General features: G+C 41.6%; 1 protein-coding gene across 3 annotated transcripts in view; it reads left to right on the forward strand.

Annotated features, from left to right (window-relative positions):
• Positions 1 to 25,866, forward strand: part of bcl11aa (BCL11 transcription factor A a) — a 195,176-nt gene extending 169,310 nt beyond the window's left edge. For 2 of the 3 annotated variants that reach the window (XM_048535801.2, XM_048535802.2), the window contains one exon: positions 23,266 to 25,866. Coding sequence is in view for 2 of the 3 variants with exons in the window: in XM_048535802.2 (XP_048391759.1) it covers positions 23,266 to 23,310 (45 nt within the window). In the remaining variant the exon portion in view is untranslated. The remainder of the gene's footprint in view (positions 1 to 23,265) is intronic. The other variant, XM_059648507.1, reaches the window with a different exon arrangement.
• The last annotated feature ends 282 nt before the right edge of the window (positions 25,867 to 26,148 follow it).

Here is a 26,148-nt window from a genome sequence, read left to right on the forward strand (position 1 = left end):
GTATCAGCTGGGGTTTAAAAGATTAAGAAGTGATTTAATTGAAACATTTATAATAGTAGGGGTACTGACAGAGTATATGTGGAAATATTAGCCCAGATTTTCTGGTAGTCTGATAAGCATTTCTGAAGCGTGGATGGGAGTTATGCATGGGGTCTCTGTGGAATCCCTATTTTTTAAAATTCGTTTGTGGGATGTGGGTGTCACTGGCTGGCCAGCATTTATTGCTCATCCCTAGATGCCCTTGAGAAAGTGCTAGTGAGCTGCCTTCTTGAACCACTGCAGTCCATCTGCTGTGAGTTGACCCACAATGTCGTGAGGGAGGGAATTCTAGAATTTTGACCTAGCGACAGTGAAGGAACAGCAATATATTTCCAAGTCAAGATGGTGAGTGGCTTGGAGGGGAACTGGAAGGTGCTGGCGTTCCCATGCATCTGCTGCCCTTGTCCTTCTATATGGAAGTGATCATGGGTTTGGAAGGTGCTGTCTGAGGATCTTTGGTGAATTTCTGCAGTGCATCTTGTAGATAGTGCACACTGCTGCTACTGAGTTTTGATGGTGGAGAGAGTGGATGCTTGTGGATGTAGTGCCAATTGAGTGGACTGCTTTGTTCTGGATGGTGTCAAGCTCCTTGAGTGTTGTTGGAGCTGCACCCATCCAGGCAAGTGGGGAGTATTCCATCACTCTCCAGACTTGTGCCTTGTCGACGGTGGATGGGCTTTGGGAGTCAGTGGGTGCGTTACTTGTCCAATTGAGTTTCTGGTCAATGATAACACCCAGGATGTCGACAGTGGGGGATTCAGTGATGGCTACACCAATAACTATTAAGGAGTAGTGGTTATATTGTCTGTTATTAGTGATGGTCATAGCCTGGTATTTGTGTGGCATGAATGTTACTTGCAACCTGTCAGCCCAAGCCTGGATACTGTCCAGATTTTTGATTCATTTGAGCATGGACTACATCAGTCTCTGAAGAGTTGCAAATGGTGCTAGTCATTGTGTAATCATCAGTGAACACTCCCACTTCTGAGCTTATGATGGAGGGAAGGTCATTAATGAAGCAGCTGAAGATGGTTGGACCAAGGACACTACACTGAGGAACTCCTGCAGAGATGTCCTGGAGCTGAGATGACTGACTTCCAACAACCACAACCATCATCCTATATTCCAGGCATGACTCTAACTATCAGAGAGCTTGCCACTGATATCAGTTTTACTAGGGCTCATTGATGTCACACTTGGTCAAATGCAGCTTTGATGTCAAGGGCTATCAGTCTCATCTCACCTCTGAAATTTAGCCCCTTCGTTCATGTTCGAACCAACACTGTAATGAGGTCAGGAGCTGAGTGGCCCTGGTGGAACCCAAACTCAACATCACTGAGCAAGTGATTGCCGAGCATGTGCTGCCTGATAGCACTGTTGACAACTCCATCCATCACTTGACTGATGGGACAGTAATTGGCCGGGTTGGATATGTCCTATTTTTACATCCAGGGCACAACTAGACAATTTTCCACATTGTTGGGTAGATTCAATGTTTAACTGTATGAGGACAGCTTGACTACGAGAGCAGGAAGTTGTGGAACACAGGTTTTCAGTACTATTGCTGGAATGTTGGCAGGGGACATGACCTTTGCAGTACCCAGTGTCTCCAACTGTTTATTGATATCATGTGGAGTGTACCGAATTGGCTGAAGACTGGTATCTGTGATGCTGGGGTACCACTGGAGAAGGCCAAGATTGATCATCCACTCAGCACTTCTGACTGAAGATTCGGCCTTGTCTTTTGCATTGATTTGTTAGGCTCTTCCATCATTGAGGATGGGGGTATTTGTGGAGCCACCTTCTCCTGTGAGTTGTATAATTGTCCACCCCTGTTTGTGACCAGATGTGGCAGAACTGCAGAGCTTAGATCTGATCTGTTGGTTGTGGACTTGCTTAGCTCTGTCTATCACTTGCTGCTCTTGCTGTTTGGAGTGCAAGTGGTCCTGTTTGGTGGCTTCACCAGGTTGACACCTCATTTTCAGGTATGCCCTCTGCTACTCCTGATATGCCCTCCTGCACTCTCACTGAACCAGGGTTGATCCTCTGGCTTGATGGTAGTGGTTGAGTGGGGGATATGCCAGACCATGAGGTTATAGATGGCCCACAGAATCTCATGGATGTCTTGATTTGCTAGATCTGTGTGAAGTCTGTCCTACTTAGTGCCACACTGCACATTGGAAGTTATTCTCAAGTTTAAAGTGGGACTTTGTCTCCGCAAGAACTGTGTCGTGGTCAATCTTATCAATATTGTCATAGACAGCTGTAACTGCAGGTGGCAGATTGGTAAGGGTGAGGCCAAGTATATTTATCCCTCTTGGCTCCCTCACTACCTGCTGCAGCGGTGTCCTTTCAGACCTGACCAGCTCAATTATTATTAGTGCTGAAGGGTCACTCTTTGTGGACATTGAAATCCCCCTCCCAAAATACATTCTGTCCCCTTGCTATCCTCAGTGTTTCTTCCAAGTGTTACTTAATATGGAAGAGTGCTGGTTCATCAGCTGAGGGAGGTTGGTACATGATAATCAGCAGGACATTTCCTTGCCCATGCTTAACCTGAAGCCATGATTTTTCATATCAATGTTGAGGATGCCCAGGGCAACTCCCTCCTGCCTATATACCATTTTGCTGTCTCTGCTAGTTCTGTTCTGCTGGTGGGACAGGAGAACTCCAGGGATGGTGATCATCGTGTCTAAGACATATGTTTCCATGAGAATGACTATCTTACAGCCTGTGAGACAGGTCTCTCAATTTTTGCACAGGCCCCAAGATGTAAGTAAGGACGACTTTGCAGGGTCGACAGGGCTGCTTCTCCTGTTGCCTTTTCTGGCACTTTGGTCAATGCCAGGAGATCTGTCTGGTTTCATTTCTTTGAGACTTTGTAGCTATTGGTACAACTGAACAGCTTGCTTAGGCCATTTCAGAGGGCAGTTGAGAGTCCACCACATTGCCGTGGGTCTGGAGTCACATGTAGGCCAGGCCAGGTTAGGATGACAAATTTCATTCCCTGAAGGTTATCAGTGAAACAAGTGTTTTTTCTTCCCATTGTCATTGGTAGGTTCTTGATTCCAGATTTTAAAAAAAATTGAATATAAATTTCACCATCTGCCATGGCAAGATTTGAAATCAAGTTCCCAGAACATTAGCTATATTTCTGGATTTTTTTTAGTTTAGCAAAAATGCCACAACACCATTACCTCCACTTGTTTCAGATTCAAAAGTACTTACCTCAGAAATTAAAGACTCTACTGGGCAATTACACCTGGAACCCGCTGAAAATATCCAGTTAAGTTTTAGAATTTGGAGGGTTCTATTGCAGTTAAATAAACAGTTATTCAGGAAAAAATGGGCTATTAAATATCTAGTCTAAATCCTGAACAACTATTAAATAGATTCCCATCTTACCCTACACAGGCTCAACTGCAACTCCCACAAGGCCTTCAGCATCCCTCGCAGACTGTTATCTAACAACACCCACTTTTCCCTTAGGGCCTGAGATGTCCTGCCACTGGATCTGAGCCCTTCCTTGGTGCCAGACTCAACCCCTCCCACCCCATCTCTCCCAAGACTGAACTTGCTCTTCCACCTTTCTCCCCAACCCCCACCATTTAACTTTGCTAATGGATCTAACCCCTGCTCCTCAACCAATACCAGTCCGACTGTTCCTTGCTGCTTAATCTGATCTCCCTGCTCCATGAAATAAGAACTGAAAGAACTGAGGTTGCTGTAAATCAGGAGCAAATACAGAAATTGCTGGGAAAAACTCAGCATGTCTGGCAGCAACTGTGAAGAAACAATCGGAATTAATGTTTAGAGTCCAGTGACCCTTCCCCTGTATTCTGAGGAAGGGTCACCAGACCTGAAGCATTAACTCTGATTTCTTCTTCACAGATGCTGCCAGACCTGCTGAGCTTTTCCAGCAACTTCTGTTTTTTTATCTCCCTGCTCCACCACTGGATTTGACCTTGTTATCTCTGCTGCTGGACCTGAGCCACCCCTCTCCCAAAGCCACCAATCTCCCTGATTGCTGTGAGAAGAGGAACATAGCTTGTCTTTTTCCTGACTGTTCTACAGCACACAGGACCTGACTGAATGGAAGTACTTATTTCTGAAGAAGCCCTGGTAGGAATCCTCTGACAGAAATGCAGAGCTCTATTGTTACATTAAAAAAAGGAGTGGAATGGCAATCTGCACGAGATTGCTGCTCCTTGTAAAATTCAGCTTTCCTTGTGGGAGATTCTGGAGCTAAATGTCACCCCTATAAGGCAGAGATAAAGCAAAATTATTTCACCTTGTGGGTGATGAGTCTTTGGAACTCTCTTCTGTGAAAGATGGTGGAAGCAAAGTCTTTGTTTCTTTTCAAGACAAAGATATATAGATTCTTGCTAAACAAAGAGGTTATCACTTGTAGGCAGGAATGAGGAGAAATGAAATCGGCCATGATCTTATCGAATCGTGGAGCAGCCTGAAAGGGCTCAGTGGCCTCATTCTGCTCCTAACTCCTATGTTTGTATTATTACTACACATTATGTATCTTGAGACACATCACAAATAAAAAGGGTAATCGGAAATAAATCCAAGACTATGTGCATCAACTGGCAGCTAGTCAAGTCCTGTAGTACTGGCATGAGCAGTCAATGAATTTCAGTAGCTATTAGACTGTTGCCTCCATTTATTTTCCTCCAGGTTGCTGTCATTGGCCTTCAATTTGTGAAATCTGTGTTTGTCTAGCTGGTCTCATAGGATTGTATTGCACTTTATTGTTTACATTACAGCTGTGCTTGTATCATTTTTGCCCTATTACCAGAAACTTTGTGTTTCAGGTGCCAATTCCGCTTCTGTCCAGACCTTTCACCCAGTTAGAGCCTGAAGGTGTGCAGTTGCACTGTTTGATTCTGAGCTAAACTTCAAACTTCACTTCTGGCTCATTGATGAGACTGCTTACATTCTCCTCTGAAGCATTCACTTACTGGAATACCTTATTCTTACGTTTGATTTTTGAAAACCTCACCCCAGTTTTCAATGTTTTCCCCTCCAGCCTTCACGGCTTCTTTCTACGCATAAAATTATCCATAATTCCAAATATACAACTCAAGATATAAGGCAACCTATTCCCGCCAACTCTTCCTATTTCCTCATCCTCAATATATAATCTTTAATATTCTCATCTATGTCTTCAAATCCTTCAGTCACACACTGCTCCCACTTCTGCAGTGTCTCCAGCATTCATCCCTGATTCCAATCTACTGTGCAGCCAATTTTTTTGCAATTCTCCATCACAATGGCAAATGCTTCAGCCTCCACCCTTTTGCCTTGGAAACACTTCCTAAGACTTTTTACACATTGCTCAATTCAGAAACGTTCTGCACAACTCAACTGTTTCGCTGCATCTTTACCTATTTCTCCCCAGTTTAAGGTTCTTCACAGAAAATTATCTTAGAACGTGCCACTCGTTGATTGGATAGGTGCCAAAAACAGAGAAATTTTCTGTCAGGGTTAGAGTGGCAGCAGCGTAAACTGATTAACTGCATTAAAAAAGAATGAAAGAACTGTGGATCCTGGAAATCAGAAACAAGAACAGAAATTGCTGGAAAATCTCAGCGGGTCTGGCAGCATCTATAGAGAGAAATCAGAGTTAACATTTCTGGTCTGGTTCTTCTTCAGAACCTGTGGTAGCTAGGAAAAAGTTGTTTTTATGCAGAAAATAGGGTTGAGGGAGGGGATAAGGAGTAATTGATGGGTGAGGATAGAGCCCAAAGAGAGAGAAGAACAGTGGTCAGACTAGGTGAATGAATGGCTGATAATGGGGAGTGTATAATAATGTGATAACAAGACCTGTTGTGTGGGTGTTGGGGTAAGGACATGGGAGAAGGTGCCTCAAGCACTAAAACTGTTGAACTCGCTATTGAGTCCAAAGGGCTGTAGAATTCCCAAGTGGAAAATGAGGTACTTTTATTCCAGCTTGTGCAGAGCTTCCCTGGGACACTGCAGCAAACCGGAGACAGAGACATTTGCCAGGGACCAGGTAATGTGTTGAAGTGGCAGGCAACTGCAAGCGCAGGGTCTTCTTTTTTTTTGGACAGAATTTGTTCTGTGAAGTGATCACCCAGTCTACACTTCGTTTCCCCAGTGTAGAAAAGACCACATTATGAGCAACGAATGCAATAGACTAGGTTGAGTGAAGTGCAGGTAAAGCGCTGCTTCATCTGGAAGCTATGTTAGGACCTTTGGATACTGAGGAGGGAGGAAGCAAACAGGCAGGTATTTCATCTCCTGTGGTTGCGGGTGCAATGGGGCCCTGGGCAGGTGTTGGTAGTGAAGGAGGTGTAGACCAGGGTGTCCTGGAGGGAATGGTCCTTGCAGAAGGCTGACAAGGGTGGGGAGGGAAGTATATGTCCAATGGTGCCATCTCGCTGGAGGTGGTAGAAATGGCAGCTAATGACCCTCTGGATGTGAATGCTGGTGGAATGTTAAGTGAAGATGGGGGAAACCCTATTGCTGTGTGGGAGGGAAGAGAGAGGGTGAGGGATGAAATACAAGAGATGGGTCAGACCCAGCTGAGGGCCCTGTCAACTACAGTGCTGGGGAATCCTCAGTTGAGACGAATGTGGGCATTTCTGAGGCCCCCTTGTCAAAGTTGACATCACCATTAACTGGTTTACTGGCTATGCCTGTACATGTATAACTGAACTGAGTGTGTAGTGTGAAGGAGAAGGCTTTGGCAAAAATGAACATTAATTTAGAGTTCTCTTAAACTGTGTCACATGAGCATTAAATGGCTTGGCAGCATTATCAGAGAATCCGGAAGAACCCATCGTTATTTCTGTCTTTTCAAAAAACAATGAGAAATGAAGGCAAGTTGTTGTGAATGAACAAGAAGGGGACAAATGATTACATTTTAAAGGGTCAGCTTGCTTAGATAGGTAATAAATGTCTGAAGTAAGTCAATTGCATGATAAGGACCAAGATGGTAAAGGACTCCAATTTTGAAGAGCATCAACTGCACATTCTTCCAAAATGATGGTGTTATTTGTTGGGAATCAAGTAGCTGACATTATGAATAAATTGGTCAAAAACCAGTTCCCAAATTCTAAATCAAGTATCTGAGGTATAACAACAACATCTTGTCTATAACATAATCAAAAAGCTCAAGATTCTTGAATAAGAAATGTAGATTGGAAGTTAGGTTTCTGAATTCATCTGAACCTGATGAATTTAGATGAAGCTGATTGCATTTATGTCCATCTCAAACTCACAAATTACATTATACATCTAAAAATTATTTCACCAATGAGGGCATTGCTGGAGAGGCCAACTTTTGTTCCCCTTCCCTAATTAGCTGTGAGAAGCAGACGATGAGGCACCTTTTTGAACCACTGCAGTCTCTGTGGTGTTGGTTTTTGTCGTGTTACAATATCATGTTAAAATAGTTTTATTATGTTGCATAAATCGAAGGGAGACCTTTCCCCCCGAATCTGATGAGTGGTGCCTTATGCTGAATTAACCAATAATAGGGTAGGGTAATGAGAACTTTGGTTATTCCTTGGCAATGGATGCCGAGGGTTCTAATGCCCAGTGGATGTACAGACATTGTACTAATACTGAAAAAGCTCTTGTGTGTAATGTAGGCGATGACAGGATCAGGCTGACTTTTAGCAGAACCCCTTTCCCAGTGATCACAAGGAAAGCTGACAGGCAACATCCAGATTCACACATGAAGAACACCCTCTTGAACAAGGAGTCAGAGGACTGTCGATGGATCTGTCTGCCTGTGAGAGTCACTGCTTTCAGGAGTGGAGGAATCGGGAAGGGGAGAGAACTTGAAAGAAAATTGGTAAGTATAATTTTAATTGTTTTGACTTAAACAGCAGGTTGCTGCTGGGATGATCACGTTTGTGTCAAATTCAACTTATTTTCATTCATGCCCACTGTTCAAGCCAGAAGCTGAGCTTTTGTTGGCACTGTCCTGTGAGTGGGTGAAGTACATGAAGGTTGCTAAGCTCAGAACTCAGTGAAGAGATGCAGTGACAGCCTTACCATTAATTACAATCTACTGCATCTAATTCATTCATCCTTTTCAGTCTCATGTAGTAGGACAGATAGGTCTGAGTGCACTTGAAAATGTAGGCATGATTTCATGTTCTTTATTCAGGGAATGCAGCCTGTTACTTTGCTGGTTGCGGCAGTTTGATTGAATTGGCTTTTCAACAAAGCCAGTGTCACTCAGTAAGTGAATTTGTCGTATGTCTCGTCAGGCAGCTGCTGCAGCAGCCAGCAATCTCCTAAAGGCACAAACTCCCAGTTCGTCTGTAAACTAGTCTACCCAATTTATATATAGTGCCACTTCAAGAATGTTCTTTCCGTAAACAGATCCAGAGAAAAGGATATTTTGCCTCCTTATAATGGCCTAAGCCGGCCTGTGCTACTGTTGTCTTTGGTACGGAGGCAGTGAGTTGAGTGGATGATGACTACATATTACCGTAGTCACAACTGCTGAAGGTTTTGCTAGCAGCTACTGTTGTTCAGTTGATAGCTTTTTAAATGTGCAATCGAATGCATACTGCAAAGCACGGCCACTCATCGATCCTTTAAGCCGCTGAACAGCCGCACGCCCCATTTTCCACTATATCGTGGATTTCTTTTATTATTAGTTATAACTTTGATATCCACTGTCCCTGCCGGTTTCTCCCAAAAAAACTGATTGAAAGCAAAAGTAACAACAAGGTTTCATATTGCTTTAAAAACAACCAGCTGTACGTTTTACAATAAAAGTAGGCAAATATTTTAAGGCAATTGTTAACAGGAGCGTTTTAAATAACTTGCCAATCGAGTGCGATAGCGTAGTGGAAATAAAAGGCAGATGAAAAACGTTTGAGGATCAAACAAGAATGAGGGCATCAAGGGCACCCGGAAGTGACTGTAAGCGAGCTCGGAATGACTGGAATGTGCTGCTTATCGATTTGAACTGCTGTAATAATGCAAAGGTGTTACACCAAAGCATTTCAAGCTTCTGTTGATGCCTTGTTGATTATAACTGAGTGAGTGTGTGCACACTGGCGCAGGGCGTGTTTTTTCACAAATGCCCATCCTTTCCAGTTGTAATCGCTAAGCAGCCCCAGGGTCTTTTGTGTGCATGCACTCTTTTTGCGCACCAGTGTGTTAACTGCTGTTGAATAATACTGACCTTTTAATAAAGGCTCAGATCCTGAGACTGTTTCTTTCCCAAGACATGCGGTGACCTTTCAAACCAGACTGGGGTGAGGGGAGGGTGTCGTTTGGACTTTGAACCGGCCAGTTCCTGCTGTGTCCCACTGTCTGCCAGGCTACTTTTATTGTGACACAGAGGAGTATTCTGTATGCAAAGCAGACAGAGCTGCCAGTTTGAACCTTTGCAAATCAATTTGTCTATAAGGCAAGTCCATTGGAGTGAAAGATGGTACAGCTGTAGTCGAGGTTAGCACACTGCGGGGCAAGAGGGAGCTAATGTTCCTGATGCATCCAAAGATTCCTTTTTCTCGCTGCCAAGCATGCGAGTGCTCGGCTGTGGTTTTATGTACCCTATGACCTTCATTTATCTTGGCGCAATATCTTGCATACTATCTTCTTATCTTCATTTTTCTCACTGTATCTTGGAACTGTTCACCAGCATCCCCTTTTGTGTACATAGCACAGATGCTTTTTTGATCAATTTTGAATGAAGCTGTCAAATAACACCAGCTTCAATGTAACCTTGAGTGCAAATTATTATTAATGATGGATCCAAATAATGTTGATGTGTACAGTGAAAGTGGTGGTTACATAAAGAAATGCCAGTTGAGTTAGAAAATTTCTTTGGAGTTTTGAACTTTCTGGTCAGTCAGCACACAAAAGCAAACTATTCATGCCCAGGCACATCGCTGGCTTCAGGCAACACAGACAAGCTCATAAAATGGACATATTTCTTGGACAGTAGCCCAAAGTACCAGTGGGATTTGTTTTGATTGGATTCAGTTATAAAGGTTGGGGGAGGGTTGGAGGTGGGTGTGGGTGTGAGGACGGTATTTGGGACCAGAGTGGAAATATATTTCATACACAGGATCGACTATACTTAAATAAATAATAACTTGGGTGTAATAAGATAATCCTGTGATTATATTTGTCAACCAAATGACAATTGGGAGTAAATTTTACAGTTACAATTGTATTCCCTGAAAACTTTTAAAATGCAAAGTATATTGACTTGCGATAATTTCAAAATTCATTAATTGTTTTAGTACAAAACATACTTTACAATATTTTGATAGATTTTTGAATTTAATACACTGAATATAAGATGATCAGTCAGGCTTAGAGTTTGGCTCACTTGGATTACTGGAAACTACATGTCTTCATGTGCAGGGCCCTGTCCTTTGCAAACAGAAAGAACATATTCACACATTGTGAGATAGGCAGAACTGCAGATGATGGAGTCAGAGACAACACAATGTGAAGCTGAAGGGGCACAGCAGGCCAGGCAGCTTTAGAGGAGCAGGAAAATTGATGTTTCAGGTCAAGTCCCTTCACACATTGTGTTATTTTTGTTTGGAAGACAGCCTTTCTCTGCGCTAATTCCTCGACCAATCAGAGTTGACTTGCCTGGTTTGAAGTTAAACAAAATCTTGGCAGTTTGGTGTACTCTTCATGGCAATGCCTCTACAAATGAGATCTACTTGCTAACGAATTGGCACATTCTTCTCGTGCAGTATGAGTTGTCATTTCCATTGAGATTTGCTATTCTTGTGATTCTTGTCCTGATGAGTGGAAGATGAAGTTCTTTGACATCCAGTCTCTTTTCTCAGCAATATTTGGGTTCTGTATTACAAAGCAACATTGAACACTACTGATGATTGCCAACAGGTAGGAGCTTTTGCTCTGTAAGAATTCAGCATTCCCAGTGCAGTGGTCTGAAATTCAATCCCAGATATTAGCCCTAAAACCTCCTCTAGTGTGTAGCAAACAAAGAATATTTCTTGGGAGTGGGAGGTGGTGTACACTCCCATACATCCTGGTAGTTCAGCCCAAATAAGGTACTTATTATAATATTCTTGGTCTTGCTGTGCTACTTAAAAATATTTAGAGTCTGCTGAAGTAAGGAAGATATGTACGGAAGAAGAATCTTTTACTGTGGCTTCATCTTGCTATGAAGCTACAAAAGACAGCTGATCATTTGACAATGTATCAATTATTTTTGGTATATTCTGTCTCATCGGTATATTACACAGTCAGACTTAATCCCGAATACTACATCCACCCCCCCCCCCCCACCAACCAAAGTCCTCCCAAGTCTCTGATTTGCTTTTTTACAGTGAAAACTGTTGTGGCAGTCTCACTAATGTACTTGAATGTGTTCTCAGCTCCTTTGGAGGAGATTGTGAATGCAGTGTCCTGGATCTTGCTGGGTGGAATGATAACTGACAGTAACTCTGGGTCAGCAATCAGGCTGTATTCTGGCTCTCTCAATGTACACACCATCTCTGGTCTGTTTGACTATGTTGATGACTGCTTCAGCTGTGTAGAAAATTTGCCTCTTGTGTAGGAACAGGATGCATCTGTTCTATCACACCATCTCACTTTTGGTTTGAATGAGGTTTGACTGGATGTTGTGTCTGTAAGAAACTTGGTCTCAAATTCAACCTGGCTGTTTTGGTTGGAGGTTTGGTAGTTTGCAGACTTGTGACACTTGTCATAGTTCCACATCTCACTGTAAAGGTGGTCATCGTCTTTGTCCCTCATGTTGTTCACATCATGATCTTGGACACAGGGCAGGGGCCTGTGTGGGAGAGTAGGGAACTGAATCCCCAGTCTCCTTCCCATGAAGAGGTCATATGGATCTAAGCCATTTTAAAGTGGATTTTCACAGCATTCCAAGTTTAATATCATTATTCTACTTAAGCAATACTTTCACCGAAAGCACTGCTCTTTCAGCTTTACCATTGGCTGATGGACAAATCCATATGATGGTGTTAACTCATTAAAGTATTATTAGCAAACTGTGATCCATTGTCCAAGATTACAAGGTCTGGGATTCTAATTATTGACAAGATCTCCTTCAATTATGTAATTGAAGGCATGTGACCCTGCAGTGCTTGACTTTCATCCATTGGGATTAGTAATTACTACTATGAAGATTATTTGACTTTGTGTCTGAAGATCTTCATCCAAAGACTTCCCCATGGTCTTGATGGAAAGGAAGATGACATCAACGGCTCTCTTATTCCTAACAATGAATACCACAAGTAATGTAGCTTGATATCATCTCAGAATGATACTGAAAGACCTGGCCACTGAACAGAATATTTATCTGTGATCGTACATGAATAAATTGACTGGTGGAGTGAGGTGTCCTCTTTGTTTATAGTACTGTGTAAGAATGGGACATGCATAACATCAATGCTAGCTGTTCAGCACAGTTGGCTAGATGGCTGGTTGGCAGTGCACAATGAAGCCAACAGCACAAACTTGATTCTTCTGTTGGCTAAGGTCACCATGAAGATCCAAGGTTCTCAACATCACCCCCTGCCTGAGGTGTGGTAACACTTGGTTTAAACTCACTTCCAGTTGCCTCTCTCTGAAGAGGGAGAGGTCTATGGTCCTCTGGAACTATGACGACTTTCACTTCATCCTTTGATGCAGCCTGTCTGAATTGTTGTACCTGTGGAAGCATTTTTGCTAGTTGCTTAGTGTTTGCAACTGCTTTGACTGTGACTAAGTGATGATAGTCTGTCTCTGTCTTGAAGTGAGGACCAAGAACATAATTTGCAAAGTATTCACAAGTCCATGTAGCAGACAGTGCTTCTTTCTTTACTACCACAGAGCTCTGTCAGTGAATGGGATGCACAGTTTATTCATCCACACTTTCTGTCCATCACTGTATGGAAGTATGCAGCTCTTCCTAGTCCTATAAACAGCTTTGGAAATTCAGTTTTCAGGCTGATCGTCCTGCCTTTCCAGCACCTTTATTCTGAAAATCAGATGTTAAGTCATTACAGGCTCTCCACTAAAGAATGAGCAGTTCTGATTTAGAATCAAAAGGTTTCAGTGCTTTTTCTCTTCCTATATTGAACACATGCATTTAGTTGACCGTAATCTTGGACTCTGTATTCCTAGCCGATATAGTTGTATGCACATTGACTGAAAAAAGCTTTTTTTCCAACCTCAGTTCAACTGAAACAGCTGCATCTGAGTTTAACTTAAAGCAGGTCTTACTGTATTCTTGGTCTTGCCAAGCAAAGGCATCGCCAGAGCATTGATATTTTCTAGTTAATGAATCGTGTCACTTTTAAGGGCTTCTATCTTGACTTTTTAGCACATGCTGTTTGCAGCAACACAGGTTAGAAGTGATCTTCCTCCTTGCAATATTGTCCTCTTTGCCAGGACAATTTCCATGCCTGTGTGTTTTTTTAGCTACAGCAAAAACAGCTTGCTGGGATAGTTGATGTATGTTCTCCCTCCTCCCCTCTTTATGTTTAGCTATATTTTGCTTTAAAAGTTAACAATTGAACTGAGTTGATTGCTTTTGGGCTATGGTTCTTCCTTCACCCCAGTCACTGATTTTACTTCCTGACCTCAGCTTGTCTGCTCAGTTGAATTGCCTTGTCTATGTTAATTCATCGCTTGACTATAAGTAGTCAGACAATGCTTCATCTAAAACTCTGAAAATAACTGTTCTTGGTTAGTTCCTCTTTTGAACTCACAGTTCTTTGCAAATCTATACAAATCATTGAAAGAAGCATCAATATTTTACCCTCTCCATTTTTAAATTTAGCTTGCTCAACAATACGTGATTTTGTTGACTAAAGCAGGCATCAAGTGCTTCTATTACTTTCCCATATATAGATTTTTATTTGTGAATCTCTTACCTGACTAGGATATTAATTGCACAGCTGTCCATTACACACACCACTGTACTGACTGGTTCACCACTCAGCAAGATTGGAAGTAGTGTGATAATAATGTAAATCTTTAGCTTCAGTTCAGCCAAGATTCTGCTTGATTGGTCCCTGTGACCTGCATAAAACTTTGTGGTTATGGCAGAGAATTTCCCAAATAGTTATTTCAATCACTGTCACCACATAATATTCTTGGTCTTGTTGTTCTTTTAAAATATTAACTGAGTCTGCTGAGGTCGGGAAAACACAAACACACCAAAATTTTATGAATGAATTTGCCCAGGTGTCCCACAATATTGAAGCAGTTAAATCACTATGAACACAAGCCAGTACTCATATAAATAGTCTCAACTTTATTAGGAAACAAGTTACAATAACCTTTAATACTAAATGTACTATCTCTAATCCTGTTTAGCCCTTTAAGCTTACAATACTTCCCAAATCTCTGGTGGATTTGCATAGTCACTCTTTGTCTCTTTGGGACTGCAAAGCTGCTTTCTCTCTTCCTCTCACCCTCCAGACAGTCAACCAGTTTCTGCCTTTGGCCATGCTTGTCTCCTCAGAAGGTCCAAAAAGATCCAAGAGAAATCGGTCTGCAGGTAAACCCTGCTTTTGTACATTTTTGCATGGTTTTCTGGAACTTGAGGTATTTGAGGTTTTTGCAAAGATTTGTAGCCTAGGTTGTGGATGAGCTTGTTGACTTGCTTGCCGAGCTGGCTTGTTTTTGTTCAGATGTTTTGTCGCCATGCTAGGTAACATCATCAGTGCCGGCTTCGATGAAGTCAGGTTATTCAGGTTGCATGGTATTTTGTGGACTATGTTGGCTGTAAACATGGTTCACAAAATACCATGCAACGACTGCCACAAACGTTACCTCAGACAGACAGAAAGGAAACTAACCATCAGAATACACAGACATCAGCAAGCAGCAAAATGACATGACAAATTTTCCCTAAAATCAGTACACTCGGACAATGAAGGCCATCAGTTTAACTGGGACAACGTAACCTGGTAGCCCAAGCCAAACATTGATGCGCACAGAAATTCCTAGAGGCATAGATTTCACCCCATAATGCAATCAACAAATGTACAGAATTAGACCCCATTCCAAATAGATACAGAACAGAACTGGAAATGACAGTACTCACCATAATGGACTGGACAATATAAATTCAAAGCGGAGTAGAATAACCTCGCTTCATCGGAATCCTCACTGACGATGTTACCTAGCATGGTGATGAAATGGCTGAAGAAAAACAAGCCAGCTCGGTGAGCAAGTCAACAACCTATCTGTAGGTGTGGCCAATCAGGGAGACACACTTAATAGTTTAAAACATTGTCAATCATTTGGATGGCTTGCTACTGTTTGTTTGTTTGTGTAGCAGGACCTGGTGCCTTTCTGGTTGGGCTGTCCTTCGGTTGATAAATTGTTGGGGATACGTCTGTCCAGGATAACTGTTGCCTTTTACATTATGCTAATTTCATTAGCACCTGGTTACTGTGTTTGCAGTGTGTATGGCTTTGTGACTTCAGAGTTTTACTTGGCCAATGTACCCAGCATTCCTGGCTTATTCGCCAAGTTGTCAAGCTATCTGTATTTTAGCGACCAGGGGCTGCGACACCACTTTCCTGCTTTTTTCCCATGATCCTTGATTTACTTACTGATTGAAAATCTGTCTGTCTCAGCTTTGAATATACATAAATGACCCAGCTTCCATAGCCCTTTTCAGTACAGAAATTCATAGATTCACCATCCTCTGAGAGAGGAAGTTCCTCCTCATCTCTGTCTTAAATGTATGAACCTTATTCTGAGATTATGCCCTCTGGTTCTACACTCTCCCATAAGACTTAAACAACTTTACCCCATTTAACATGTCAATTTCATTAAAACTCTTGTATGTTTCGGGCAGCACGGTGGCTCAGTGGTTATGCCTGCCTCACAGTGCCGGGGACCCGGGTTTGATTCCACCCTTGGGCGACTGTGTGGAGTTTGCACATTCTCCCTGTGTATGCAAGGGTTTCCTCCCACAGTCCAAAGATGTGCAGGCTAGGTGAATTGGCCAAGCTAAATTGCCCATAATGTTCAGGATAATAAAATGTGAGGCTGGATGAACACAGCAGGCCCAGCAGCATCTCAGGTGCACAAAAGCTGACGTGTCGGGCCTAGACCCTTCATCAGAGAGGGGGATGGGGTGAGGGTTCTGGAATAAATAGGGAGAGAGGGGGAGGCGGACCGAAGATGGAGAGAAAAGAAGATAGGTGGAGAGGAGAGTATAGGTGGGGAGGTAGGGAGGGGATAGGTCAGTTCGGGGAAGACGGACAGGTCAGGGAGGTGGGATGATGTTAGTAGGTAGGAGATGGAGGTGCGGCTTGGGGTGGGAGGAAGGGATAGGTGAGAGGAAGAACAGGTTAGGGAGGCAGAGACAGGTTGGACCGGTTTTGGGATGCAGTGGGTGGACGGGAAGAGCTGGGCTGGTTGTGTGGTGCAGTGGGGGGAGGGGACGAACTGGGCTGGTTTTGGGATGCGGTGGGGGAAGGGGAGATTTTGGGATGCGGTGAGGGAAGGGCAGAAGATAGGCATTCGCTAATTGTACCTATGGCACAGATCGGCAGTACAGAGCAGTTCAAGGGCAATTTACATCTTATTAGCATGCAATTGGATGACCTTATGGAACCATGGGTTTTAGCTCAGACAGAACATTCCATGTGGTGAAGAGAGATGGGCTTTCCTTCACACTTCCTAATTCATGTTCGGTAGAGCACAGTGATAAGGCATGCGCATATTGCAAGTTTTTCTCATTCTACTAAACTCCAATGAGTATGGCCCAACCTACTCAATTTCTCCTCATAAGACAGTTGTGTGACATGCGTCACTTCCTGTTGATGCATGTTGTGTCCTATTAGGATATCACACAGTCAGACCCAAGCCATTATACTACACTGATAACAGGAACACTGTCTTTGAGTGGGACTATACCACTTCAAGAAGATTTGCTTACAGGGTCTGCAGAGGCGCCAGGATTCTGTACAACAATCAAACATTCACTTATAATTCACAGCTGACAGTGGGTGGAGGGAATAGAAAAGAACCAAGATCCCAATCAAGATATCATAATTTGTTGTGTAGCCAATACTGAGCTAACTGATCTCAGCTGAGGTAGCCTGAGGGGGTTTAAGACACCTGCACCTCTATGACACAGAGGCAGACACAACTCGGTTTTGCACTTCTGCTTACAATGCAGTAGCGGTTACTGGACAGTGCACCTGTGGTTGTGGGATCAGGTCCTTGTATTCAAGTATCAGTCGACACTATCTCAACACACTATCTCGTGAAGAATAACGGGTATCAGTAATAGCAAGGAGCTAAAACTGCCTAGACAGGAGGGGAAAAATTTGAAGAAAACATAAAGAAGGTAGACAAGTTTTTTCTGTTTAGTAAAGAAACAAAATGTAAAAAACTGCTTTAATAAGTCTAGATAGCGTGAGAAAAGTAAGATAACAAATACTGCAAAAATAAAGCAAATTCTTACAAAGAATAAATTGCTTAAAATATGCTACAGTAAAACCAGGAAAGCCATTTTACATCCATCTTTTTTTAAAAACTCCGATGCAGCCTCTCCCTCTCATTAGAATAGCTTATTTATTAGTTAAACAGCCATGGATGCACAGATAAGCAAAAGCGTACGCCACACTGTCTGAGGGACGGTCTCATTTAAACCGGACCGTGACACAAAAACAAAGCACAAAAAAGCCAGCAATTTTAGGTGTTTAGTTAAATTATCCTGTTTTACATATTGAGATATTTTTAAAAAGTAACATTTCACCTTTAGTCGTAATTTGCAAAGTAATAAAGTTAACACAGACATTTACTCTCTTTTTTAAAACAGTTACTCATTGGAACAGCTGGAGTTCAGGGTTAGCTGTCAAAGTTTGGATGTTGGGCTTCCTATCCTATTGGAGAGACAGGCATAGGCAAGCAGGCAGCATTCTGAAAGCATTTTCACATTAGCCAGCTTCAAAATTAAAAAAAAAATGCTGTGTGGTAAACTGTATGAGGCACAGCAAACAATGCCACAACAACAGAAATGTCCATGAGTTGTGGCCCACAAAACCCTGCCACTTTTATTTTAGTGAAGAACAACAAATATGTCAACAGAAAGGTAGGGCTCGCTTTCTACTTTCTTGCTTGTAGTAAGAAATAAAACAACTAATTGAAATTCTTGAGAACTATGTTATAGGCAGATGGTACAACCATATACATGTATGTACTTGAGAAATAGTGCCATCAATTGTAGAAACTAATTAAACGGTAATCAAAAATGAAATGCAGTCAACATATGGGGCCTTTCCTGAATTACTAAACTTTACATAACAAATCCTTGCTTGCCCTCCCCACTTTCCCTCCTCCCTCCCACTCCATCTCCTGATCATCAAAAGGCAGCATTCTCTACCGGCCTTCTGATCAATTAAGAAAAGCATGGGGAACTTCAGTATTATGCAAAACTTGAGGAAACAACATCGTTTGCAATGACATGGAGATTCAGCACTTCATTAAAGATGCATTTAAAAAGATGAGGTGGGAATGACTGCTCTCCACCACTCTGTATTTTTGCTTTCATCCAGCTCTTCAATCACTGATTAGGCCTTCCATTCCCACCAGTCTAGAATATAGAAACTAAGAGTTGCATCCTATCAACTGAGTGAACATAGTGTTACAACCAGACCCATGTAAGATTCTCCAATTTGTTACTACTCCAGACAGGATTCCCCAAATCTCTAAGATTCTTGGTGAGGATGGATGAACTGGTGCTTCATTTACCTGTCTCCTTGGTTGCTTGCAACAAGGTTAATTTAGAAAGGAGCCCTTCTTTCTGGGATGCCTTTCTTCCAGACCCCCAAAAAATGATCTTTTATAAGGAACCAATTTAATCTGGCGCTTTTGGGTTAACAATGAAGTGAGTTTATTAATTACGAATTGCAAAAAGAAATAATAATGCAATATAGGAAAAAATACTGTTTTTACATTTACATTATTGTCACCATGAATGTCACCATGAATGTCCCCAGAACATGCGAAGTTCATTCTGTGCTCAATGATGACAGCAAACTGACTACTGGAGTTACAAAAAGTATAGTAGTAAAGAATGCGCTGAGGAAAATTATTTTGCCACTGGATACTGGCAGTACTTTATTGACCAGCATTAGATCACAGCCAGGCCCGAAAGCCAAAACAGACCCTGTTTGCCTTTAAAGATCAGATTGTTGTAATGCCCTCATTTGTCAGACAAAAAACAAAATGCTGAAGCAGCAAAGCTCCCAAACTCAGAAGATCTATAAGTGGAAACTCATGGAGTGGCACAGTGGCTCAGAGGTCAGGACTGCTACCTCACGCTGCCAGGGACCTGGGTTCAATTCCACCCTCGGGTCTGTCTGTGTGGAGTTTGCACATTCTCCCCATGTCTGTGTGGGTTTCCTCCAGGTACTCTGATTTCCTCCCACAGTCCAAAGATGTACAGGCTAGGTGGATTGGCCATGCTAAATTGCCTGTAGCGTTCAGGAATGTGTAAATCAGGTGGGTTATAGGGGGATGGATCCAGGTGGGATGCTGACAGAGTCGGTGTGGACTTGTTAGGTTGAAGGACCTGTTTCCACACTGTAGAGACTCTATGATGATAATAGATTAGGAATAAGAAGTGAGTCCAATATATGATAAAAATGAGGGAAAAAAAATGATATATGGATCAGTCTCTGAATTTGTGAAGAGAGACAATGTGATGGCCATTAGATAGGATGGTATGGGTAACTTTGGTGACTGTTCTGTGAATTTTGAGATTCTTGGCTTTTTTGCTGGCTGACTAGAATTGTTTGGTCCTGCTTTCTTTTGTAGCTAGCTGGCTGGCTGTACTCTGAATGAGAGAGTGTCTTTTTTTGCATTTAATTGTTGTTCTCAATCTGTGGCCCCACAGCGTACAAGCTCACTCTCTCGTATATCAGGCCACCAACATACCAACAGTTGCATTCGGTGTTTAACCTTCTTCTTGTACTATCTCTAAAGGTAAAACACAATCATATCTGCTGGAAATTGCTTCCAGAGAGGGGGCTAGGCAGCTTCTCATTATCTCTTCATTTTTAGTCTTTCTGTTTGAAGTTTCCTTTATTCACCAATTGGTGTCACCTTTCATGGGCTCACATAGGACTCTGCCAGACAGTCATCTAGTTGTTGCAGTCCTTACTTTTAAAAGAAAAGTTGGAATTAAAAGTTCAACTTGTCCAGAAGTACTTTGGGTTTCTAATTTGTCATAATGACAGTAGCTGCAGTTATTATGCAGGGTGAATGTGGAGTTAGGGTTAAAAACATAAATAATTTATCCTTCCCATCCATTTCCTGATTTTTTTTTTCTTGTGTTGAGTTCAATTTTTGAACATTTTGAATTTTAGAAAGTATTTTTTCTAAATTATTGTCTTTCCTTTATGCTTCCTAAGGACACTTGATCTTAGCTTTCACAGCCCTGCTGCTGACGTTCAGTTCTGTTCTCTTTGCCACAACGACAGTTCCATTCTGCTTGTTTGACATTAACTTCCTCCAGTATAACACTGACAAGGCCCCATCCGGTTGTTTCCCATTTTAGGCCTTTCCTGCCTGGCTGCTTACTGAAGGTAAGCCTATTGGTATGCACTATTACTTTTCTGCTTGACTCAGTGCTGAACTTTAAGACTTTATCTAAACCATCATCAAGATTGCTTAAATGCAGTTCCACTTCTGCTCTTACTTCATTTCAGCCATTATATTTCCACCTAGCTTTCATCACCTCCAAGCTTGACTTGTTCAGTAATCTCTTTGATGATTTTTCAACCTCCTACAGAAATATAATCCATTCAAAACTCTGGCACCTTATCCAATCTTACACTATCACTTTATTTTCTATCCACAACCCCTCATTAGATTCAAACCCCCACTCCTTATTTACCATCAGTCAAACCCAACTACCTCATACTATAGATCTATGTGCAACTGTGTGGTCTCCACTTTTCGAGTAACAGAATTCGGTGTACATGAGATCCCTGACCCTAAATCCCTGCACCTTCCTGTCTGCCCACTCTCAGAACTCATGCCAGTACTTGCTTACTAGTCTTGTCTTTAGTTACCTTACCTCGCTGTCCGCTGCATCCAAGTGTCAATTTTGACCATGCAAAATGTTGCTGCAATAGAACTGGCAGCTCACTAATATCTTGCTTAATTCATGATTCTTCATGCTCATCCTAAACAATACCACAAACTATGACTGCAAATGCTTATGTCTATATAACACCTTTAGTGTAACCAAATGTTCCACATTTGGGCACCATGTTAGTAGCTTTCTTTCAATATGTGAAGGTGACATGTAGGAGACTGTTCTTAGCACTGATCAGTGTCTGAGGGTGAGGTGTGGGAGACAAATCTGTAACTGTGTGTTCAACGTGTGAGAATGAGGTGTGAGTGACAAGTTTGCAGCTGTGTTCAGTGTGTGAGCATGAGGTGTGGCAGACAGGTCTGTAGCGGTGTTCAGTGTGTGAGGGTGATATTTTCATATTAGGCCTGTAGTTTTTGTCAGCATATGATCGTGAGGTGAAGTACAGGAATTTTGACTTGTTGTTACCTGATTGATTGTTAGTGTGAAGAGTGGTGGGATGTGATTATTTGAGGAAAGTTGAGGTGTGACTACAGTTTGTTTTTAGAAAAAAATGACTTACATGCATTCTTTGACTTGTCCACTAGTGTGTACTTCTTACTCTACCTTGTCCTTGTCCATATCCATGGGGTTTGACTCCTGACATTAATCTCACTGTAACTCTTTATTTCCTGTTTACCTGATGATACAGGCCATCTTGGCTCTGTTTCACTGCTTGGACAATGTCTGAAAACCTCGGAGTCCACTTTCTACCCATAATGCTATTTCTTAATCTTTCGTAGGTCAGATTATCTTCAACCATGACTCCTAGCACCTGATCCCGCTACAATGCATCTTTCCTTTAAAAGCTTCAGGCAGCTTTCATGTAGTGCCAACTACTCATGATATTGGCCCTGTGCTGATGTGTCCAGTCAATGAACAGCACAGTTAGTGCTGGCTGGATACAAGGATAATTGAAATGAGTCAGCAGCAAAGAGTTGGACTGCTGCCTGTTCTGTGCTCGACAGGCATGGGTTAATTGTGCATAGCAATTCCTGTGCATGTTTTTGGGAGCTGTCTAATTTAGCTCCTCTTGTGTGTCTGATTGGAGAAGAATGAGTTGAATTCAATGCTGCATAAGCCATGAAATACCTTGTCTGAAATGGCGACTGTTTTCATTCATTACAATTGATTTTACGTAACTATAATCAGAGAACAAAGTAGGTCAGAAATTAGCTCATGTAAATGATTAAACTCCTGAGAATACTGCAAGTCCCCAACCTCAAACGTGAGCATTGAGAGATGCTGGGTTGGTGTGACACATATATATTCTCTACTAAGCTTTGCTGTAGAGAGTGCAGTCAGCACAGTGGCACCTTGGGGTGAAAGCAGTAATGCTGAATCAGAATTAAACCAACCATGTCTATCCTGTTGTTGGGAGTGAGGTTTGGTAGATGGCTGGAACTGCTGATTCATCAGATACAATTGTTGAATTTGGCTCACTTATGACGGTCACAACCTAGCATCTGAGAGAGGTGGAAGATAGAATTTTTTTTGTGGTATACTGTAGTAGTGCCAGACCAGTTACAGCAACTGTTGGTTGATACACTAAAAGGGTCATAACTGTCCACACCTTTGTCACTTTCCCCAGCATTACATCTGCTGATTGGTCATATTCCTGGAGGTGTCATTGCGTGGCCAATTGTCTTCAATTGTCTTGACCCCACAGTCCGCCCACTGGTTGCCTAAAACACTAATCTCTAGACAGACCTTTCTCATGCCAAATGTAAAGAAACAATCTCTTCATTACCCAATTGAGTAAAGTTAGTACAGTGATGAAAACATTTTCCAATATCCCCAGTTTTATAAATACAAATAGAAAATGTTCAGAGAATTTTAACAATTGCAATGTACAAAGCCCCTATGATGTTTCTCCTTGGTAGCTAGCTGTAGGGTCCTGTGATTGGCTTTAATTTCTAGAGAGTCCAGGGTAATCCTGGAGGATTATCTATCCTAGCTATACCTGTAATGAATGAACAGACTATTGGCTGCTGATTACAATTAGTGAAACTTTATTTTAAAAGAAAAGACAGTTCCTAAGATCTCTGGAATTCAAACATTTGCTCTGATTTTATATTTGTCTATTAATTCGCCAAATCTTATCCTTGTAGGTGAGGTATTACGGCTATTATCTGTCTCAATTACAGCCACAGTGATACACAGATGGACAAACAGATGGACAGGGCCATTGGAGTAAAACCTGACAAGGTTGCCTCACCCACTCAGCAAGGTGAGACTGGAGCACCATCGACGAAGTTCCAACCAACTGAAGCTATGTGGACATTCTCCCTTCTGAAGGGAATCAATGTAATGTAATTTTTTTTAAAGTTAGTGCTTGAAAATTATGAGATTCATAACTTAAAACATTTAAATATTTGATATAAAAAAGCTCTCTGGTGAGGCACCTTTTCCGTAGAATTTCTCTGTGCTAATGCACTGTTTTTTTTCTATCAAACTTTCATATGTAACACTTGAAGCTGTGCAATGCAGTGAGGCACCTCCACTTGTCAGTAGTTAAGACTCCCACTAAAATATTCCTGAAGGATATGCTATTCAATAAGTGAAACGGTCCTGTAGGAATTTTAAAGGACTGCTTTTTGTCTTATGAGATTTAATAGGACCCTGTCAAATTTGCAAATTCTTATGGAGATTTTAGCAATCGGCTGCACTGGAGTGGCTGAAAGGAAATGAAGGCAGGATATGCAAGAGAACTCAATGTCTGACAGCAGTTTTGTGGGTTAATTGCATTCTACTATCAGATCAATGAAAGCAAATGAAGACATTCCATATAAATAGGACAATGCCTTTTTATAAGGCTAACTAAGCTACACACTTATTGTCAGATATATATGCATATAACAAATAAAGACCATCCCCTACCCACAACCTAAAGGAACTTGTTGATTTACTAGGGGAGGGGGAACGTAAGCACTTGTGGGAACTGCTTAGAGCAGTGTAGTTTTTATGGGATGACCTCACGATTTTAAATTGTTATTGAAATGATTGCTGTGCATTCACACCTGCCACTTTTTGAATACTGCCAGGCAGATTTAGTTTTTTTTACCTTTCAGGGATTTTTGGCTTGCAAGTAGGAAATTCTTGACAACTCATTTTCCACTCTTCTTAATTGGCCCCTTCAGAATTGCAGTTGGGTCACACTGCCCTTCCTGCTGGCCAACAAACAAGCTTTGCAGTGTTCGTAATAATGTGACTGATTATTTTTTTCTAAAATAAATAATGCTAACAAATGCATTAAGAGTTGTCAATAAATAAGATTCTTCATCAAGAACATTTTTTAAAAATCAAATGATTGCATAGGCCAATGGTTGCTTAAACGCTTGCTTTTATGTGGCAATTTCTGTTTTTTTTTATTTGTCTATTTATTTAAGCATTTTGTGCTGATAACATAATCCAGAGCAATGTCTTGGAGTATACTGAATCTGACAGTGCGCTGAAGCTCAATTAACATCAGTTGATACCATCATTAACCCAGAGTGTACGGCCTCAGCTGTCTATGCATTCATTCAGTTCCATCATACTGGAGGGCTTATTATTTCCTCTGAGGTGTATCTCTGATGATATTCTCAATATGCACTGTGCACACAAAATCCCTTTAAAAGGTATAGAAATAAAGAATGTCAGAATTTATCTGAATTCACTTTAACGACTTTATTTTGTTAAAGAAATGAAGTGGTCTTGCGAGTAAAATGTCATTTGTGGACAGAATTAAAGCCCGTCAATACTTTTGTTACCCCAGTTTATTTCGATTAGTTTCGTTCATCTATTGACTCTGCTTCACACTGTTCATTGCTTTTTGGGTGAGACAGTGAGCAAGTGGTTTAACTATCAGGAATCCACCTATTTGACTCTATGACTGGCCAGCAAGGAGGTTCATCTGCGCGTGTGATGGAAAAACTCAGGGGTCTCACATGCTAATATTAATTTCCTGCTTGTGGGGAATTCACCTTACCTCCCCTTCATTGCCTACCACTTGTCATGTAAAGATTCCTGTGAATGAGCCCACATCCTACCACTTATTAAACAATAGTGTACCATCCTGGATGCAAAATGAAGCTTTGTTAAAAAATGCAATTCTTCTTTTTGTAGAGAAGGTAAATGAAGTGGAATCCTGCAGTAGGATCAGACGGGACTTTGCTAGGTCTAACTGCACCATTACTGACTGTAAAAATCAGAACTGGGACATGGGACCAATTGGGAGCTTTCAGACATATGCTGCTCACGATGGATTGTACTTTACTTACATATTTTTACTTTCTTGCACATGACATCATAATTGGCAGCCCATTAACACAAAATGAACCCTAGTGTTTCCAAAAATCAAAAGGACATAATTTATAGCATATTCTGAGTAGTTCTGCGTGTTTGCTATAATTACGAAGTACGGCCAAAATCTGGTGAAATCCCCTTGTTTAATGTCACAAATGTAAAAAGAAAGCAGATTGCTCTCCACTTAAAAGAGTCATAGAAATAAACTTGTAAAGTGACAAATTGTTTTTTTCAATCATACTTTAATCTTTCTGAACAATCATTATGCTTGCCATGAGAATACTGAGCACCTTGTCATCCTTTTACAATGCTGTATGCAGACATTGTACTAACGGTGTATATATGCTGCTATGAAATGTATTCTGTTTCAGCTAGTCACCATGGATTCAGAAACATGTATTTTGTATTCCCTACAATAAAGTTTTTTTTGCTGTATGAAAATTAAGGTGTGCAGTGATGTTTGTTTGGAAGTTGTTCTTGTGTAGTCCCTGGGGGGAGGAAGTAACTGATAAGATTGCACATCACAGTAACAACTGACTGTCCTCAATAGCTCAGGCTCAATCCGAGGATAATCTGGTCACTTAGTGTGTCACATTCCACTGGAGCATTGCTCCAAAATCTAATCATGGTAGACATTGGTGAGTTTTCATTCTTGTATTTGATTTGTACCTGTTATAAAGTTAAACCTATTTAATACAATGAGAAGG

Source organism: Stegostoma tigrinum, chromosome 9 (genome assembly GCF_030684315.1).
Source record: "Stegostoma tigrinum isolate sSteTig4 chromosome 9, sSteTig4.hap1, whole genome shotgun sequence".
Lineage (NCBI taxonomy): Eukaryota > Metazoa > Chordata > Chondrichthyes > Orectolobiformes > Stegostomatidae > Stegostoma > Stegostoma tigrinum.